General features: G+C 33.3%; 1 protein-coding gene across 10 annotated transcripts in view; it reads right to left on the minus strand.

Moving 5' to 3' along the window:
- LOC143249085 (NBAS subunit of NRZ tethering complex-like) overlaps positions 1–22,352 on the minus strand; it is a 230,774-nt gene that overhangs the window by 66,147 nt on the left and 142,275 nt on the right. For 9 of the 10 annotated variants that reach the window (XR_013027512.1, XR_013027511.1, XM_076498317.1 and 6 more), the window contains 4 exons: positions 14,105–14,237; positions 11,264–11,340; positions 5,189–5,350; positions 113–312 (listed from right to left, as the gene is read on the minus strand). Coding sequence is in view for 8 of the 10 variants with exons in the window: in XM_076498317.1 (XP_076354432.1) it covers positions 113–312; positions 5,189–5,350; positions 11,264–11,340; positions 14,105–14,237 (572 nt within the window). In the remaining 2 variants the exon portion in view is untranslated. The remainder of the gene's footprint in view (positions 1–112; positions 313–5,188; positions 5,351–11,263; positions 11,341–14,104; positions 14,238–22,352) is intronic. The other variant, XM_076498319.1, reaches the window with a different exon arrangement.

Genomic DNA, 22,352 nt, shown 5'->3' on the forward strand with positions numbered 1-22,352 from the left:
TTCATGGCTTTCAGAAGTTCAACCTCAATCATGCATTTTTAAAACTATTGCAAAGAATACATACAATTGTTTAAAAGTTTGGTTACAATTAGAAATGATCTGTTTAACTTACATGGCTAATCCTAAGATAGTTTCATGTTTATAAATATCATCTTGGGTGAATCTTGCAACATCTACCCCACCACCATATGTCTTCAGAATCTCAGCTTCAATGAAATCAAACAATAGCTTGTTGTATTTCCTTAGAAGAGAAGCACAGCATTTAAGTTTTCCAAAGTTGGTTACTTTATCAGTATCTAAAACATGGACTACCTAGAGAGTAGAAAGACAATGTTACATTATTACAATAGTAGAAATACCAACATTTATTGTATATGAACTATCTGAAAAAAGAAAGATACTTTTTTATTTATAGCAGTACAAATATCAAGATTTATGGCATACCTAGGTCTTTTTACAAGGCAGCTCATAAATGTGAAATATATATAACTGATGTGATCACTTCAATTTTGCATATTGTTAAGTAACATACTTTTTACAATTCTTACACAGATTTTAAGAAGGGGAAAAAAGTGACTTTCTGAGGCATAATTTTAATTATTATAACTCGCCAGGATGACTAACGGGTAAGTAAACATCAGTGTCAGACGCTTGGAGTTGGCCTTTCCAGTTCTGGTTTCAAGTTATTTGTCGTTCTAATTTCATATTGAACTAGTTGTACTTTAATTCTTAAAAATAAATCATATTAAAAAAAGGTCTAATTTATAAATTTAAAAAAAACACTTAAATAGCATATAAAAGATTAATGGCTTTTAAAAAACTAAAAACATTTCTAAGGTGGACAGTACCACCATCACCAAAAACACTAACATTATGGATAAACCTTGAGGCAAAATCTGTTTAAAATTGTGCCGTCGTTGAGAGTTGTAATGATGGTAAGACAGAAAAATGTAGTCTTATTGTTACCTCATTGTAACATGGGCAACACATTGGTGCAGCAGTTCCAGATAAAAGAAAACAATGAGTTAAAAAACTGTGACCAATGCATAATCTAGTTAGGACAACTTCCTCTTTCTAATGCTTATGGAAGCAAGACTGCCAAAGTCCAATAGAGGGTTTCATTTGGAAAAGCTTGTTTTCACACTGCTTACTCCAAGTCTACTGCCAACTGGAACAAAGCAAAGCCTTAAATACAGGACCACAGTCCATGTATGGAACAAGCACATCAGTGATAGTGCCAGAGCTGACAGATTTAGCTGCGGTGTTGGCAAGCTCTTTCCTGAGAATATCAATATGGCCTGGTATCCAGAAAATCTTGATAGAAGTAGATGTTAAAGAGAAATGGGCCAATTGGTTTTGAATATCAGCAAGAACAGGGTGAGATTGAACATGAAGTGATTCCAGGGTCAGTAGAGAACTAAGCAAGTTAGTATAAATAGTGCAATTTCAGTACTGATTAGCTTCTATGTGATCCAGAGCAAGAGAAATGGCATACATTTCAGCACTGAACACAAAAACTGTAGAGGGGATTCTGCACACAACCATCAAACCATAACAAACCATGGCAGAGCCCACAGAGTCACCTGATTTCGAACCATCCATATCAGAGCTTACCCTGGACTAAATTTTTCTGTAGCCAGGCTATTAGCCAAATGATTTTTTTGGTAGCCAATTTTAGCCAGATAGGTTTGATCCATATCCAACCCTCCAGCCAGTCACATACGATAAGACAGTCAAAGAATAAATGACAACTAAGTTCTTATCATGCATTTTATTTCAATGAATTTATCATTTATCAAATTTATTATAAAACAACAGTTACAAAGTTCAATGTTATTCACACACAAATCATTACAATAATGACATGGGAAGACGAGTCACTAAATTAAAAGTAACTGTTATTACATGCTGCTAAACAGGGGTCTCTCTAGACTTGCAAACCAGGGAGAAGTTTTGCTCTAATTTTACAAAATTATGGAAAAGTTTACAGTCAATAGCATTCTTTTCTTCTATAATATAATCTGTACAAGATGACTTTTCCTTCAGCTTACGAAGGGTGAGGTTTGGTCTGTTTTGGGAGACCACTTCTCCCAAGTCTCTCTAGTGAGAGCCCTGCTTAATAAAATATATATCATCACTCAAGCATTACCAAACTAAACTTGACAAGTTTCAGTAACATTCATGCTGAAAATCTGACCACAAATTCATGGCAAAATGAAAAAATATATACATACCTTGAAGCATGTCATTTTGTTGTGCCTTACTACTCATTTACAGTTACAACTGGTGCCTTTGTTTCAATCATCACATTAGAATACGTCTGTTCTTTTTTGTACTCCAGATCTTAAAGGCACGTGTAAAATAAAAATTTCCAGTGTTTGGATCATCTATTGACAGACACATGATATTTTCCAGGTTTCTAGTACTCACTGAATTCCTCAGACACGTTTTTATCAAATTCTGCTTACTAAAACCTCTCTCACAATCAGCTGTTGAAACTGGAGCTACCAGCAGTCTCTCTGCCAGTTCTGCACTTGCAGGAAAGGACTCTCTGTATTTTAGATCAGATTTGGATTTTTTTGATGGAGGCATTAGACAACTTTCACTGTCTAAGGGGTGTTTGGCCTGCGAAGAAGCCATTCTGAGATCTGATGAATTTGCTGTATATTGGCTCAATTTATAGAGAATTTCCACTAATTAGCATTTAGTTTTTTACAAGTACGTGTTTATTATGGTGCTAATCCAGTAACCGCTTTTAATTAAACTTACCGGCCAAGCCATGCACCATTAGATAATGTAATTACACGTGTGAAAGCCATCACAATCTTCATGGTCGTCCTTTAATTATAGCACCGCTAATCAACCACATATAAACGAGTTATTCGTGTCAAGCCGTTAGGTCGCTGTTGATTGAACAATTTTTCAAGTTTGTCGATCCTGACCATGATCTTTCATGAATGTAGACGGGTTATTGATTTTTATCTGCTTACCGCATACTTGCATTAAAAAAACGTTGATTTAGTGAACCAGTCTAGCATTTTGTAAACAAACAGTGTTTCGCCAGTATATTCGCCAATTACAATTTTTCTTCGCCAAAAAACAAAAATAATAGCCATTGGCGAATGTGGTGAGCGACAGCGTGAGCCCTGCATATAAATGGGAATGGAAGGATGGTTCAAAAGACGTTCAGCAAATAAAAGACTATACCTCCAATTGAGAATATCTGCTTTTATGAGATGATTTAAAAAATGGTCACATTTTGGGATTGTAAAAAGACATGGTAGGATGGGCTGACCAGTGGGAACAGCAATATTATCCAAGAACAGACCCAATTCAGCCAAAAGTGGCTGGAAACGAAGACCAAAAAGTAACAATGGCAGATCCTCTGTTCTGAAAAAGCACGGCCCATCAAGGAAAGAAAACATAACTCCAAGTGGGGTGCTGTAGTAAGGATCGTAGTTTCAAATCATACAATAAAGACAGCTGCAAATGGCAGTGGTGCAAAGGAGGTTCATGAGTGTCTGTGTATAAACTCTGAACTAGGGAAGTGTGGAAAGCCCTAGTGCAGAGCTAAAATCCTTGAAGATGTTGGACTCCAGTTTTGATAAAATAAAAACACAATACATCTTTAGCACAGAACACTGATTCTCTACCCAAGTGGTGGAAGAGAGGACATGGAGGATGTTCAGTGCTTTTGTAGCTGCTTGATGCATTGTGTAAAGGTCAGCTTAGAGCTAAAGATAATCCCCAAGAACTTTGTCTCAGGGACAATGAGAAGCACAACTTTACCGATACTGAGTTTGGTTTTAGAGAGAGAAGTTAAAACCATTTGCTATGGTCCACTTCAGTAAACGATTGAGAGCACTCTGTAGCTGCCACTCAATATACCTCATGTACAACAACTGACATGAAATGTGAAAGTCGTCGACACAGAGCCCGTTTGTAACAGTAAGAGGGAGTTGTTCAGTGATGGATCTTTATACTGAAAAGCGTGACACTCAAAACACACTCCTGCAGAAAAGAACGGGAAAGTGTTGAACCCACATGAACTCAGAATCGCCTGTCCATTAAAAAGTTTTTAATAAAAATGGGCAAATGACCACGTAACCCACATAAGTGGAGGTCACACAAAATGCCATACCTCCATATAGTACCATAAGCCTTCTCAAGGTCAAAGAATATTGATACAAGGTATTGTTTGAGAGAGGTTTTTCTGACTGATGTTTCAAGTCGAATCATGTGGTCCATGATGGAGCAATGTCAACAGAACCCACACAAGACGAGCATTAACCATCCTCTCTAAGGTTTTACAGAGACAGCTCATCAAAGCAATTGGATGATAATTTAAAGGCATCTTGGGATCCTTCCCAGGCTTAGAGAAAGGTAGGACAATAGCCTGGTGTCAGGCATCAGGAAAAAACATTCTCCTGCCAGATCTGGTTAAAAACAGGAAAATATTCACTGTTATAATCTGCATCAAAAAAGTTATATAAAAAGATACTTGAAAGGTATGAGATTCATATTTTATGAATATGTTTACTTTATATTTTATTGACAACTTCATAGTTCTTGAATTTCAACTTCACACCCCTTTTTGCTGTAAGAACTCATTTTCTCCTTTAATCTTGAACCTCTTTAATCATTAGAAATATTTCACAAATCATTATTATTCAACACATTTGGTATTTTGGTATTTTTAAGAACAAAAACATGGTTATATATCACCAAAAAAACATCACATCATGCATATCTAGCTTAGTTTTATAACATTCCATAAATGGTTCTATGAAAGTTCACAAACTTTCCTTATTATTTACAATTACTCTGATTTTATTAGTTTAAATCAATCGTACCTTTATATCAACACCTATATATTTCTAAATTAATAAGGTACAAAGCAGAAATTTAATCTTATGTACTAAGTATTTATTTTACAGCATCAGTAAAAAGCTTGTGTAAATAAGAATTATAATTCAAATACATAAATATTACAAAATTTATTTAAGTGTAAGAACTGTAATACATTACATGCATTAACTGGTAGTTTCATTAAGCAATAGCTATGGATAGTAACAGTTTACAGCAAATAGTTACGTAAAATAACACCCAAAAAAGTATATAGGAAAAGTAAACTAACACTACTAAAAAACCTCAAAAGGATAAATAAAGGATAGTTAATATTATTTACCTGTTTTATAAGATACCTTGGACTGTAAATGTAGAAGTCATCAGATAGAACTGTTACAGGCTGAATACTGGCATACAACTGAAGAGCAAAATAATAAGAAGCTAACTGAAGCACCAGAGCTGTTCTAGGCAGTCTTTTGAAAAGTTCATCAGCTTCTTCAGGCTATTAAGAAAACATATAGGGACAGTTTAAATGTTTTATTTCAAGAATATGCCATGTATGTGCATATAAGCTTTACAGCTTTATCACTTTTTCAACTTTTAACCTAAAAGTAATAAAAATCTTTCAAGAACTAACAATAAAGGTTTAACAATTTATAAAAGTAAATTAATTCAATTAATTAGCAAGGGATTTATGTATAACACAAATGCAGATTTTGACACAAAAAGGTTAAGGTGTGAAGTAAAAATAAAATAAGAAAGTTGGTCATGTGAAAATTACTGTTCAATTTATGCAAATGTATAAACCTAGATATTTGGTAGTTTTACTCTTATGAGACATTGTTAACATTAGTGAGAGCCAGTATTGTATCTGATGACAAGATAACAGTCAAGGTACATTTGAGTTTGCTGACTGATAAGATATTGACCCTCTTGGCACCATCGAAGTGTGGACACTCCACACTACACAAAAGAACTTTAGATCATATGTATGGAGGCAACCATCTAGAGCTTGGTAACTAGCAATATACCAGGCAATACATGTTTGGAAGAACCAGACAGAAAGGAAACTGACAAGGCAACTACAGTCAGCAAAGGAGCTCAAAAAAAGAAAAATAAGCAAACATCAAGTTCCTGAAAGTTTCAAAAGATGACATCCCCAATTGTAGATATAGAAAAACTGAAGGAAGCACAGAAGAAAGACCCTTCACTGCAGAAAAGGACTTACAAAATATAGGGCCAAAATAAATGCTGCACCAGAACTGTCAAAGCATTTCAACTGGGGAAGATAAACAGATCATAATACTAACACAATATCAGACTCAAGTGATGAAACTGGCTCATGAGTCGATTGTGGGAGGACATCTAAAAGCAAAGATTACCAGCAACTTTCACTGGCTGGAGGTCATCAAAGAAGTGATCATATTCTGCAGGTTATATGGTACCTGCTAAAGGACAATACGTAGAGAGAAGGTAGCTAAGGTTCCACTGGGTGAAATGCCTCTCTTAGAGGAGCCATTCAGTTGAGTAGCTATGGACTTGATCAAATTACTTGTACCTAGATCTAACAGAGGTAACCAGTACATGCTAACAGAAGTCAACTATGAGACATGTTACCCAGAAGCCATAGTACTGCTGAAGATAGAAAAGCATAAGCCCTCCTGGAAGTGTTCTGCAGAGTAGGCTTTCCAAAAGGCATCTGGAGTAACAAAGGGAACCCACTTTACTTCAGAACTGATGCAAGAAGTATGCAGACTCATCAGCATTAAGTAGCTTTTAACCACCCTATAGAACTACACATGTAATGGACTTTACAAGAGAGTCAACAGAGTCTTAAAGAGCTTACTGAAGAAGATGTACCAGAAGAGACCATGTGACTGGGACAGGTACTTTCAGGCAGTATTATCTGCTTACAGAGAAGTCCCTCAAGAGAGTACTGGATTTTCACCCTTTGAGTTACTGTAAGGAACAACAGTATGAGGTCCAATGCAGATATGGAAAGAACTGTAAATAGGATAAAAAGAGTAAAAAGTGAGAAACACATACCAGTACATGTTAGACCTCAGAAACTTACTGGAGGAGACCTGTTAACTCACTCAACAAAGTCTATATGCAATTCAAGGTAATCAGAAGTACATCTGTGACAAGAAGGCAAAGGACTGATGTTTCAGTGCCAGACAGGTCTTGATTCTGTTAGCCATAGACAACCCTAAACTCACCTTGCAGTGAAAAATACCTATAGAAGTACAGGAAGTAATCAACAGAATGGACTATAAGGTGAAAGTGGATAGGATGACCAAGAACTACCATGCCATTATAGTGTAAAGGTACTTCAAGAGGAAAGATCTCACGAGTTCATTTACTTAGGCACAGATGGACATTACAAGTGTAGCTGTCAAAGACACAGAACCAGAAGATAACAATGTCCTCAAAGAAGACAAAAACCTACTAGGTATAAGACTACTAGGTGGAGATGAGACAAAAAAGAAATTATTATCATTGAAGAACAAGCTGGTAAGCAGAAAAAAATTAAACATCTACTGTTCAAATATGCAGATGTTTTCACAGCACAATCAGGCAGAACAGACCATGCACAACACAACACCAAGATCAGGAATCCAGTCAAGATGAAGCCATAGCACATGACCCAGGCAATGAGAGACCTTATCAAGCAGAAAATTAAGGTAATGTTAAAAGTTGGAATCATTAAGCCTTCAAATTCAGCCTGCTGTTCACTAGTACTGAATGTGAAGAAGAAAGACAGATCAAACCTCTTTTGCATAGATTTCAGAAAGCTGAACCTCTTAACAAAGTGTGATTGTAACCTGTGGGAAACCAAGAGGCTATCATGGCAAAACCAGATGGTGCCAAGTTATTTACAAAGATCAACTTTGGAATAGATTATTATAAAATCCTGATGGAGAAAGGATCAAGAAAGAAGACAGCATTTCTAACACTGGATGGATGCTACCAGTTCAAGAGGATGCCATTTGGGTTAGTCAACTATGCACAGTTTTTGACTGTTTGATGAAGAAGATGTTGCATAAAACCACCACCACTGAGCATTATGTGAATGGCATTCTGACCCACACAGCTAGATGGAAATGTTACTTGAATAAACTCAGAGAGCTATTCAGGTGAGGGCAGCAGGTCTGGTTATTGACCATCTAAATGCTACATCAATTATTCTGTGCAGGACTTTGCTAAACACAAAGTTGGTTGACCAACAGACAGACACACAACAGAAGAAGCTATTCCCCATACAAGATGCACCAGCCCCAACAAACAAGTAGCAAGTCAGATCCTTCCTGGGGTTAATAGAAAGTTCATCAAAAATTATACTGAAGTTGAAGCACCACTGACTGACTTGGCTAAAAACAGCTACTCCAATAAGATGAAATTGGAAAAACCACAGCAGGTGACATTTTGAACATTGAATATGTCAGGAAGTTTACCAATCCCTAGAATGCCAAACTACAACAAACTGTACATCATTCTGGCTGATGTGTCAGATGTTTGGAATTGGAACAGTATTTTAGTAAGAACATGAATATAGAATGTCTCTCATAATATGCACCAGTAAAAAGCTATTAAACAGTGACAACTACTACTCTGTAATTCAACTAGTGTCTGGCCATCATATCTGTCCTGCAGAAATTCTGGAACTATCTCTACAGGAAAGAGTTCATCATCCAGACAAACCATCAACCTTTTGCAATCATACAGAGGTGAAAAACTGAAAGGATAATCAGGTGGAAATTGTACCTCCAAAATTATCGAATCCACACCAAGGCTATCAAAGGGATTGCAAATGGCAGTGCAGCCTGTATGTGTAGATTCTGTCCATAAACTGAAAACAGTCTTTGTTTATTGTATTAAAAACATGTTGCAAATATTTTTCTTGAAGGTGCTTATTGTTAGATATACATGACCATTTAATTTTGATGCAGGTTTCACGATTTAGTTTATACAGCATGAGTGTTAAATTTAATTATTTCTATAGTTTATCACAGGTTTATGTAATTGTTTATGAAGCTTTCATTGAACAGTTAGTTTACTAATTATGAATTGGAGATTGTTATATTATTGCATATGTTACTAGAGCCTTGACACTTTTCCCATTGTTTTAAATGAGAATTGTTGTATCATAATATATTATAGTATGGAGTATATCCCAGATCGCTTCTGGGATATAAATACTGTGTAATTATGAGTGTAGTCATAAATAATCACATGGTTGTGATTTTTAAATTGAAATTATCACATACTGTATTGTATACTAGAGTAGAGAAAAATAATTTATCTTATAAAATTGTGTTTTAAAATAACTAAACTAGTCTGAGTAGACTTTGAAAAAAAAGGCAATTATTTAAAGTTCCAAATACAACTGTGGTAACTCATTGCATAACAAACACATTTGTATACATGTTTGTTTTTTTAAGTATATTATTTTAAAATTCATATATTGTGTGCTATTTGTTTATTGCTGAAATTTATCCCCAACAAGTCACAAACACATATTCTGAGCAATTTGGCCTATATATATATAAAACATGACATACACTGATAGTTTATTTAAAGTACAAACAAATAAAGGAATAAATTTACAAATTTTTTTCAATTTCAAATTTTTGAAATTTTAATTTCATTCTTTCATAAAAAATAAAATACACCAGTATTTATTACCTATATATTTAATTTAGTTAGTTACATACAAATACAAAGACACGATTGCAGGATACACATCTACAGAACACACACTTAATTTTTTCAATCCCATTAATTCTATACATCCAACATTAACTTCACATGTGAACAGGAAGAGAGAAATCAAATATTATTTCTTAACCTCAAAATTACAAGAACCGATACACAATTTAAAACAGAAGTCCACCGAAAAATCACCCATACTGGAATATACATTCCTTGGGACTCAGCACATGAAACAAAACAAAAACTCAACATACTATGAAACCAAATAAACAAAGCCATAAAACTATGCTCACCAGATAAAATTTATGACGAATTAGACAAAATAAAATAATATTTCATCAACATCAATAAGTTTCCTCCACAAACCATAGAAAACATTATACGCACACACCTAAACAAAAAGCAAAATCATCTGACAAAAGTAAATATATCCCACAAATTAAAAAATCTCAAAACCATATACTACTGCATACTATATATTCCTGACATCAGCAGAAAAATAACCAACATTTGGCAAAAACTAGTAAAAAAGTATGACATTCCAGTTAATACCAAATTTATTCAAAAACTAAGGTCTGTCCTATGTAAAAACTACACTGACAAACACCACACCAACATTATTTATAAAATGCAATGTGATAACTGCCACAACTTCTATATTGGAGAAACAAGTAGAAAAATGGAAACCAGATTCAAAGAACACAAAAGTCACCTTCATACGTTTTCGAACACTCCAACTCAAATAAACACAGCATAACCATGGAAAACACCCAAATACTAAACAAAAAAACAAACATAAACAAACAGAAAATTAAAGAAGCCACACTTATACAACAACTCAAACCCAAACGTAACCAAAGGAACACCTTCATACCTATATTAATAAATATAATCAAACATCTAAGCATGCCCTCTACATTCCTACTCTCAGTTACACAACCCCCTTCAAATGTGTGGTCAGCTATCGGTCAGTTACTTCTTTCTTTCTTTCTTCAAGAAGGTTGAAACGTTGTTTGCTCCTTTACATAAAAAATTTCTCAACCCAAACCAGCCGTTTTTACATATATAAACTATTTTAATAATATCTTCACACCAGAGTAGTCAATATTAAAAATTAGTAAACATAAAAGAAAAAAAGCTATTAACACTATTTTATATCAAGTGAGATGATTTCTATATTCCATGATGTACTACCTGCATAACATAGTAACTAAATTATTTTTATAATATCTTCACACAAGTTTAGTCAATATTGAGAATTGGTAAACATACAAACAAAAAAAGCCATTAAAACTACTCTGTATCAAGTAGTTAAACTGAGATGATTTCTATAAACAGAACTGAACTGAATGCTTCATATTTTCTGTCTGTGCAAAGGGCCCAAAATAGCATTTTACTTGAAAAAGTAGTTCACAGAAGTTTCAATACTACAGGTTATAGACCCCAAATACATCAATTTATATCATACAAATAAAGATAGCATTACCTTGTACAAAACCAAGATTGACATATAAGGATTGTAAAAAAAGAAAACTATATTTTAAACTTATATTATATTATTAATGGTTGGTAAATCATAAAGCAATTTTAGTCCCTTAAAGAATAAAATTATTCTCTAATTATTTATAGGTTTCTAATCTATTTAAGACAGAAGGTGATATACTTAACAATTGGGCACATGAATTAAAATATACTAACTAACCTGAGATAATCCTAAAAGAAATGCAATACCCAGTGTTGTATCTTCTTGTAACAGCAGCTGAACAAGTTCGAGTAATACTAGAATTGACAGTCAAATTATTGTATCAGCCAAAGAAATTCCTAACAATGTTTATTTAACAATGTTTCTTAGATTCTTCATTTTTTTGTAATTAACATTACATTTAAATAAGTAAAACTCTTTTTCCACTACCATCCATTTACAATAAACTGAGTTATCAGTCTATAGTTCATATCCATTCATCTGTATTAAACAAAAACAGTGAAAGGATTAATTTACAGTGAGGTCAGGCATGTATAAAATTCAAAGAAATGTACAAAAAGATGAGATTCAGAACATCAAGCATGAGATCTAGATCCACATCATATAAAATTCACAATAGCCAAAGAACACACACAGAATTTAAATAAAAGTAAAACAACAATCTAGAATCCAAAATGAAGTAGATCAGCAAGAGGAATAATAGGTATTAAATCTAGAATGATGTTAGTCAAATAATGATCTAGAACAAAACTGGACACTAAAAAGCTAGAATAATGTTTTTCAGTTATAAAATTTAGAGAATGTCTGTTACACATGAAACTTATATCAATCAGAGATATGAACAGAATGCAGAGAAATGTAATAAAAGTAGTATAAGCCAAGTATCTCAAATGATGTCAGTCATGTACAAAATTGAGAATAACATCAGTCAGGTATAGAATCCAAAATATTGTCAAGCATATGTAGAATCTATGAAACAAAACAGAATGTCAGATTTACACAATACAGAATTACATTAACTCTCTCAACACAAACTAGGTCAATTTAAACAACCACATGGCCTTTTTGTACTTTATAGCTTTAAGCCTTCTAACTTTCAATAAGTGTATATTTTGTAGTCTTTTGATTAACATACAAAAAATATATATTTTTAATGAAGTACTTTTAATAAACAAAAATAAAGATTTCTCCATGAATGCATTGAGTATTTGTTTTGAATAGCCTTTGTGAAAAGTAACTTTTCATGTTAAGATTAAAAATACTTTTCCTAATATCAAAAATATCAAATTTCTTGTGTAATTCCTGAATCCTCCTAGATACATTTGAAACATTTGTTTTCAGTAACACTTTATTTTACACGTTATTTTCTATATGGGATTTTCAATATAAACAGTCTTGTAACCATCAAAACAAAAATCAAAATAAATCTAAATTACCCTTTTTTCTTTCTAGAATGACTTCAAATTGTAACATGTAACTACATTTATTTATTCAAAGTAGCTTTAAGCTTGTAATAGTATACATCCATTTATAATTAAATTTTATTGTTTTGTTGCCCTTTTTATCACCCTTTAAGATATGTCTAACTACTGTCTGTGCCATTATAATGTGTAAATTACTCCAATGCTTGAGGAATGTGCAGTTGATATTACACTAATTACATTACCCACAAACTACTCCAAGCTGCTTGTATGTGTGCTTTGTTAAACATTTTTATTGATTATTATTAATTTTATCTAATCTGATATTATCTAACCTTGTTATGTTTGTAATAATAAATAAAGAATAAACATGAAAAGTAAGAAATAAAGTACTTATCCAGTCTTTTTTTTTTACCCTACTTTTTCATACTAATGGTAGTAATGCACTAAATAATTTTCAGTCAAATAATGCACCAAAGAACACTGACTAATGACTAATTTTTTTCCCTGTTGATTATCAATGACAACTTACCCTACTTTTTCACACTAATGGTAGTAATGCACCAAATAATTTTCAGTCAATTAAATAATACACCAAAGAACATTGACTAATAACTAATTTCTCCTAACTCTCAAAAATGTTCAGACTTTCTATGCAACAAGAGTCATTGCAAATTCATCCAAGCCAGTCGTAAGCTTTCCCATGGAAACAGAACTTGTACTCTGAGTGAACTTGACAATTATCTGTTCACAACACAATATTATGTGATTAGTCATTTGAAAACCTTGGCTTTCTGTTGGCTATAGGTAATATATAATTAAATGCAAAATAGAACTATTAACAAATCACGAAAAAAGAGGATGTGACAGGAGGTGTTTGATGTTTTATTTGATAGCTATGTAACCAACCAAAATTGAAGGCTATAAAAATTATAGTTAGCCTAAGCAATGAAGACTTTACAGAAAGTAATTTGTGTTTAATTTTATATCTTTTGGAGAGGTGGTGGATAAAACAGAGAAAAGATGCCTAAAGAAAATGAGTTACGTGTCACACTAGGTGAAATTCAGAATTTTTCAATATTGCCTAGCAGAATTAAGCACTTAAAACTTGTATTCTATTAAAATATAAATTATTAGCTAAGAGTTTATGTTATACTAATTGGTATAACATAATCAAAATATAGTTTAATAAAATTTTTTATGCAAAACAATAAAACCTTGTCTTATGGATGGGAATTAACTTGTGATGGATTGGCATTCCTTACAGTAGAAATGTGTCATCATTCTTATATGATTAATTTACAGGACACAAAAGTTGAGTATCAGCTTTATATGCTTTTCAGATGCAAAAAGACTAAATTTTAGAACACTAAATGTATAGAACCCAGAAAAAGATAAGGCAAGTACAGAATAGAGGACAATGGCAAAGAAGTATAACATCCAGAATAATATCAACATGTAGAAAATCTATGCCTGACAAGCATATATTACAGAGTAATGTGATATGGATATAAGAATCTAGAATAATATCATACCTGCATAGATTTTAATAATTTTAAATTAGTATATAATTCAGAACATGTTAGGAAGGTAAAAAATTTGCAGCAATATAATATTCCTATGGAAAATGAATACTTACCTTCTGAAGATACCTCAGAGTTGTGAGTCTCCTTAAGAGTACTTTCCAGCAGAGCTGCATGGACTAAAGAGATAGGAACATGAAAAGATGTGCTTAAGTCAGGGAAAGCATACCTGGTGTAAGTTGAACCAATCTGGAAGAAATTTAATTACAGTAATTTTTATGATACTTTTACCTTAATCTGGACTGAATATAATTAATGTAGATAAAAAAACATGTTAAACAAGGTAAAACAATGAAAACATTAAATCACTCAATGATTAACTGGTTGTACATTCTGTATTAGAATATTTACTAATTATGTTGACATGTTTCAAAAAACAGTTCGGTTCAATGTTCCCTAGATTTTTAACAATGTTAAATTCATATATAATTGAGCAATATGTTAGGAAGATAGTAAATACACAACAACATAATATTCCTCGATAAAATAAATACTTACTTTCTGAAGACACCTCACAGTTGCGACTTTCCATCAAAGTGCTTCAATAATTACAACCTTTTAAACCTATATACATTGTTAAATTTTTCACAAATGCCTCCTTTAAGGTGAGAAAAGCCAATAGGCTCAATACCTTAACCATGCCAGATGGGTAGGAAGTACAGTTCATGGCCAGGTTACTTATCTTGCTGGTTGACTGGATGCCAGCACATATACTGGAGATTGGCTCATTAACTTTGCCTCAATTAATAAATTCTACATGCATCTTAAGCAGATAAACACCACATATAATGTATATGATGGTTCCCCCAACACACACTCAATGGGGTTATTGATGTGGGAAACCACCACTGACAGCTTCCCTCATCCCAAACACAAGCACCTGCAGTGTGGAACAATAAAATAATTGAAAGTTATCATCTTGGATGATACAAGGTGACTGTTAGACAACAACACAATTATGATATTTGCTGTTTTTGAAATAAAATAAGCATAGTTGGCAAATATGTTAGTTGCCATCTGTCCATAAAGGCCAAAAAGCACAATGATTTGGGTAGTAGCTGAAGCAAAGCTTAATATGATGGTTGACTACATGCTCATCACCCTGGTTGACAAAATGGTCTCAGGTCAAAAGTTCTGGTTTACCCTGGGCAAGGTAGAGAAGTATCACCAAATGAAAGATCAGATCCAAGTAAAAAAGAACATGGTGCTGCACAGCTAGATGAGGCAACAACAACAACAACAAAAACAGGTTCATTAAACAAGAAAGAGACAAGACCAGAGCATTTTCCATAAAAAAAATTGGCAAGCTAAGTTGGCTATCTTTTATTTAAATTAGTTTGATTCATTCCCACAGCTTGACAATGTGTTCCCCCACCAAGAGAATACATTGCCTTGCATGCCACTGTGTGCATGACCCTACCTTTAGTGACTCTATATCTCATGTATGAAAGCAGTTCTTCCTGTAACCAGCTAGAAACACTCAAAAATCATGTTGACAATCTCCAAAAAGGTTTCTACAGTGGGAACCATAGAAGCAGTAAAACTAAGCCCTGGTGAAAGCACAAAAAATTGGTTGTTCTGTACATCAATCACTGGTTACCCCTAATACCAAAACTACACAAAGTACCTGCAGCCAGGATGGTGATAGTAATAAATCACACAGGCTCACTTACACACTGCAAAATACTGAGACAGCACTGGATTGCCAATAACCCCTACCATGCAAACTTCTAGACCCTATGGCAATTGATCAGCATAGAAAGGATCTAGTCTTGAATTGTCCAAACCCTTATTTTCCTCATGGGGACCACATAGGCAAGTAGTATAACATGAGAAGAAAAGAAGGAAGTGGGGCAAAATGTGATGAACAACCAAATGTTCAAGAAAAGTGAGAGGAAAGAGATTCTGACTAACTGGATGTCACAATTTGAACCTCATCATTCTAAAGAGGAATATGCGAATAGATATAAATCAAAATGAGGATGAGTAAGCAACACTCCCACTGTGATCTGGTCTCTGTCTAACCATCAAACCAGGGTTCTCAGAAGTTACACCAGTCTAGAAGTTTCCACTAAAGGGAATGCACATTAGCCCACAAGAGCTTCCAAAGAATTCCACATTCCCAAAGAGATAGAACACTTCAAGCTGTAAGAAATGTGAGATGAGGAACATGTGAACTGTTGCTCTAAAACCCAAAGAGGAGAAGGCTGAGCCCAATTGAGGTTGGAAAGAAGCCTCAACTCTCCCCTAAATGAAAAGGATATTAAGAAACAGTAATAGTGGACTTAACCACTGTCATCAGAAATCCCACTCAAACTGTTTCCTGTAACAGCAAAGGAGTCTGATTTATGAACTGCAAATGGGAAGAAGCAAGCAGAAGCAAGTTATCTAAAGAAAGAAATGTGCAAAGACTCATAGAATGAAGATGTTGGGCAAAGGTTTGTACCTGCCTGGCAAAACACTTAAAGAGCCAAGGTTAGTCCAAACAGTAGGGTCTTGCACTGTAAACTTGACTTACAACAATACGTAACTAACAATGAAGTGGACACTGTGGGGAAGAGCTCTGAATTGTATATAACAGGAGAAAATGAGGTTTTAAGTATCACCAATTTAGGAAAAAGAGCCAAAGCCAAGTTTTTCATTTCTCATGGAAATGAAAAAAATAAACACTGCAGCAATGTAAAAAAGCAAAATATTTAATCCCTACACTGAAAAAATTGGGATTACAAGACATCTAGATAACAATTACAAAAAAAATTAAAATAGAAAGATGAATTCCATATATTAATATGTAACATAAAAACTATACCAACATACCAAGTTAACAAAGTCCTTATATATATCAAATGCACAATCATTTCAATTTATCTAGACTACAGAATATGTAATCATAACAAATCTATAAATAAATTAAAATTACCAAGAAAAACTAATAACACAGATCTGTAAATTTAAACTTCATAAATGTTGTTCTGTTTTTAATAACACTTTTTTCCATAATTCAGCTATGTAAATTTCCAAAATAATATTCATTTTTTTCTATCCTTTAAGGATTTTTTACAAGTTGGGAAGGGAAAAAAAAAACTCATACTTAGATTAAATTATTATTTAATTTACCACAATTATATGTGTTTTTCTCTGGTTATAGAGGGATCGATAATATTCTCACATTATGATTGATCTAGAAAAAAATAGTTAGTGGTTGTCAAAGTTTTAAGCATAACATAATGTAACCTGAGCAGCAAAACCCCCTACACATAGAATCTATTGTGATTATCAATGTACTTGCTGATGTTGGGGTCAGAACCCATAAACAGGGGATGAACTATGATGCCTGTAGGTGATGACATTCAAGACTCCAATAACAACATCAGGGAGGAATGTAGCAGCTGAAAATTGAATTAATATGCATGATAACAATGGATCTAGCTCATTATCAATGAAGTGGGTGATCCTTAAAGTCTTCCAACAAAGTGATGTGAAAAGAAAACAAAATGTTGGATTTTACAGTTTTAAGTTCGTAGACTTACTCTGTTTCATCTGGGAACATAACCTTTTCAGGTTAATCACAAGCACCACTTTAGAACCCCAAAATTTCAGGAGCAGATATATTATATGAGAGTCAGCAAATGCTTCCATTTGGAGACAGTATGCTAAATTGCAAAGTTCTAACAACATATCAAGTAATGCATAACTGCCCCTTCTCGTAACTGAGAAGTAAACCTTCTAGCATGAAACACAATATCTGTGGATAGAAACACAACTAAAACTTTGCTCCCAGACCTTTCATTTGTCAAATAAGGTGCAAACTCAAAATAAAATGGGAAAAAGCCAAAACATCACACTCATGATGAACCAACAGAAGAAAACAAATCAAAGGCAACTTATCCCAAAGTGATCTCATGTTTGCGTTTGGTAGGTAATTTAAAGACTTTGTCGATTACAGTTGATTGGAACAACAGTTTGTCAAGTAAATTTTTTTACATTAGAGCAAAGCAACATTTGGAATGAGTGAAAATAACCCTCAATCCCCAAATGTTATGCAATGAGATGTAAGATAGGAGAGGCTTGATGTACCTCTGTGCCAAAAATAATAATATCGGAATTCATACTGTAAGTTGGCTTGCCAACTGGAAAAAAGTTTTTTAATTCTTTTTATGAAAATCAACTAGAAAACACAGATAACATTCAAAGTATCTCTGAAAGATCATAATATTGGAAATGGAGGATGCACAGATGTAGGTGGAGAACATCATGAGATAAGTATTGCAAAAGGCAACTGAGTGGAGTATAAAAAACTAGAACAAGCAAGAAATAATCAGACCAATGCTTAGATGAGCAAAAGGAAAAACATGGTAATTGCATAATAGTTATAAATGAAAATAGAGGTAAGTATGTTTAAGATTCTTTTCACACTGATTGTATTCTTATGCAGAAACACTCTCATGTTGAAAAGAGAAAAAGAAACTGCCAGTCAAACACATGAATCTAGCTCCCTGCAAATTAAGGCCTGTACTTCCTCTGCAAAGACGTAGCATTTTTTACTGTAATGGTAATATCCATAGTAGATAAATTGATTGTAAATTCATAGTAAGATCTGTTATAATTTACTAACAAAAAAATAAATGCAAAAAAACTGTTGAAAATAAAAAGGGAAATAGCAAATTTATTCACAACTACAACAATAAGTATGAAATGTAACATAAATTACTCATTATAAAATCATCATCGCTCATAAAAACCATAATTTTTATACCCTTCGATATTATTTGGTTACAGAGAAATCAAATAGTAAATGACATCTCTCCTGTCACATCTTCTCTTTCAGAATTTGGTAATAATTCTCTCTCACATTTGATACCACATTATTTATAACCAATAGAAAGCCAAAGTTTAAATCTATCAAGTGATATATTATATTAGGTTTTTTCTAAGCAAGTAATTATCAATTCCTCTTTTAGCACACATTTTGTTCCCATGGGAAACATATTGGATGAATTTGTAATGGCTCTTCTTGTATAGTTAGAAAACCAGAAAAATTGTGATACCTATGTGACATTGTCTGTTTATGTTATTACTCTGTGTTATTTGAAGATTAATTTATTGGATAAAAAAACTATTTAGTGCACTATAACCATTAGCATAAAAAAGGTAGGAATAAGCAACACTAACAGCAAAAAAAAACCTACTAGCTAGTTATTTTATTTCTTGTTTTTCATGTGTATATTTTATTTATAATAAAAGTAACCAAATGTAAAAATAGGAATCTCTTTAGGTTAGTCTGTTTGATTAGGTAAAATAAGTAACAACAACATAATAAAAGCAGCTTGAGGATAATGTTATTACATAGCATAACACGAGCTCCTTGCTTCCCAAATTATTTACAACTTATAAAGGCATGAACAGTACTTAAACATGGTTTGGTAATAAAACAATAAAATTTAAGTATAAATAGATGTATGCTGCATGGGTTTAAAGCTATTTAGAATAATTGTTGTTTCACATAACAATTTGAAGTCACCACAGAAAGAGAAAAAGAGTAATTTAAATTTATTTTGATTTTTTTTTGTAGTTACAAGGTTGAACAATTTCATCAACCTTATACAGAATTAGGGTAGAGAAAAAAACAGGAATAAAATATGAAGTTTTACTAAGAACAAATATTTAAAATGCATTTATGAGGTTTCAGAACAACTCAAATCAAATTTGGGATTTTAAAGAAAAGTATTTTCATTCTTAACATAAAGATCGCTTTGCACTCAGACTAGAAAAAAAATGTCTTGATATATTCACAGACAAATCTTTTGTCAATCTGTTAAAAACCTTCAATAAAAAATCTAATTTTTTGTATGTGAGAAACTTGTCTGACTAAAAATGTAGAAAACTTCAACAAACTTACCAAATGGTATTTTGTCCTTGATAGAAAATAATTATCATTTGCTTTAGTGTTTCTATAATTTCTAAAGTTTTGAAGTTTCCAAGCTATTGTTGCAAAATAAAGTCAACACACTAAACTAGGGGTCACCAAGCTTTTTCACAGAGGGCCAGATTACATGGGGAATGAGAAGTAAAGGCTGCATCATGATCATTATGTTCAATACTCATAAGCTAGAATGAAAGCTCTGTAAAAACGTTAACACTAAGTTTAGGATGCCACATGAGCCATGTGGGAGTAGCATACAATACACACATATAATAACAAACAAACAGAAATACAACCAACATTTTTATTTATCAAAAGGTTATCAAAGAAGGTAACATTAGCAAAAACAATTGTCACATCGCACATAGTGAGTACATATCTGAATTTTACTAAGCCACAAAAAAGTTAGTGAGATTTATGAAATTGGCATTTGGCTTTCAAAATATCTTCAATGTTCGGTTTTGAATTGCTGCATCCAATCACTAGAATTGCTTTCAAGTGTTCATCAGTCAACCTTGATCGATGTACCGACTTCACATACTTCATTTTTGAAAATGCTTATTCACAGACATAAGTTGTTCTGTACAATGATGCCATGCCAGATTAGAACTGCTTCAGCTTTGGAAAATCATCTTCAGGTATGCAGCTGTAAAATTCAATAAGTTGCCCCTCTCTGTGTTTTGCTTTCAACAAGTCATTTCCTTGCAAATCGATGACCTCCAGCTGAAGTTCCACTGGCACGTCATAATGATACAATCAAAAGGATTCTGAAAAAGTAAATGTCACTTTCAATTCTGTTGAGATCTGAAAATCTCTCTAAAAAATGCTTATTTAAATCACCAATAATCTTTTTCTGAAACTCCAGGTTGACATCTGTGATTCCAGCATGAAACTCATTGAAACACTGAAAATGAGAGAGGTTTCCTCCTTCCAAATGTGCTTCAAGCAATGACAGCTTTCTCCAAAATCCTTTAATGATTCTATAGAGATCACAGACAAGGTTATTCTTCCCATGAAGTATCAAGTTCAATTCATTCACGTGGGATGTGATGTCAACCAAAAATGACAACTTTGACAACCAGGTTGGATCCGACAGAAGTGGATCGGCTCTATATTTCTCGATAAGAAATATGTCTATTTCTCTTCTCAGCTTATAAAAACGAGACAAGACTTGACTGCAGCTGAGCTGTGTGATAAGGCAAGTCACAGAAATCCGAATCAATTTCTTCAAGAAATGCCTTGAACTGGCAATGATTAAGTGCATGACCCCAAATGAAGTTTACTGCAGAAATGACTGGTTTCAGAACGCAAGAAATATCTAAGTTTTTTCCACAGAATGCTTGCTGATGTATGATGCAGTGTATGAACACAGCGCTTGGGAGTTGAAGATCTTCCAACTGTTTCCTGATAAGCCCCATCAGACCCTTCTTTACTCCAGCCATGTTTTTTCCTCCATCAACCGTTACACTTCTAAGCCGATTCCACTGAAGGTAAAAGTCTTGCAAAGTTTTATGCACTTCCATGAAAATGTCTTCTCCAGTTGTTCTTCCATGCATGCTGCAAACTGAACAATTTCACTAGAACTACTACATTATACAGTTTTGCAAAACTGTATCTCAGAATACTAGACTACAGTTTATGCACTTAAGTTTAGGAAGTTCTACAAAGTAGATTATTGAACACCTTTTCCTATGTTCTTTATTTGATACAAAATGCATATAGACATTTAACCAATACAATGTCTTGTTTAAACTTCATTGAAAGTTAAGAGAAAGTTCTTAGTACTCAAGTTTAATTGCTTACACTCTGGATGCCAAATGACTTTTGTTGCTGGATAATGGTTACACATTTAGAGGGGACCTGATTTAAGCATTCATGAAGTAAAATAACTGCTTTAATAACAAAGCTATTCATGCAGATTCTTAAAGGCTTATCTTAGTTACATCAGATAAGAAATACAGACAGTTTAATTACATTTGATGAAGAGAAAATGCAACATAAATACATAAAAATTTTAGAATACTGGCCAAGATTACAAATTAAGAAAACCTTCATGACTGCAACTCTTGTCTACACTACCTAAACTATCCACGAAGCAAAGCTTCAAATTGTTCTGCTATGATGGTAGGATTAGAGCACAGCAATAATCTTACTCATCTCTTTTGGAGGTAATGTATAACACAAGATTCATTTATATGGTACAAGTTCTGTGGTTCCTCTGAATGACCGTATCTCAGCTCATGGGTATTTGACCAGACAATCTGGCCAGGTGTATCTTGCAATGCTCTTGTTTTATCCAAATGGTTACTTCAAAGATGATAATTTCACCAATTACAAAGCGAAAGTTATTTGTGATTGGTTCATGAAGTATGATACAGATT

The sequence above is a fragment of the Tachypleus tridentatus genome, chromosome 4, assembly GCF_004210375.1.
Source record: "Tachypleus tridentatus isolate NWPU-2018 chromosome 4, ASM421037v1, whole genome shotgun sequence".
Classification (NCBI taxonomy): Eukaryota; Metazoa; Arthropoda; class Merostomata; order Xiphosura; family Limulidae; genus Tachypleus; species Tachypleus tridentatus.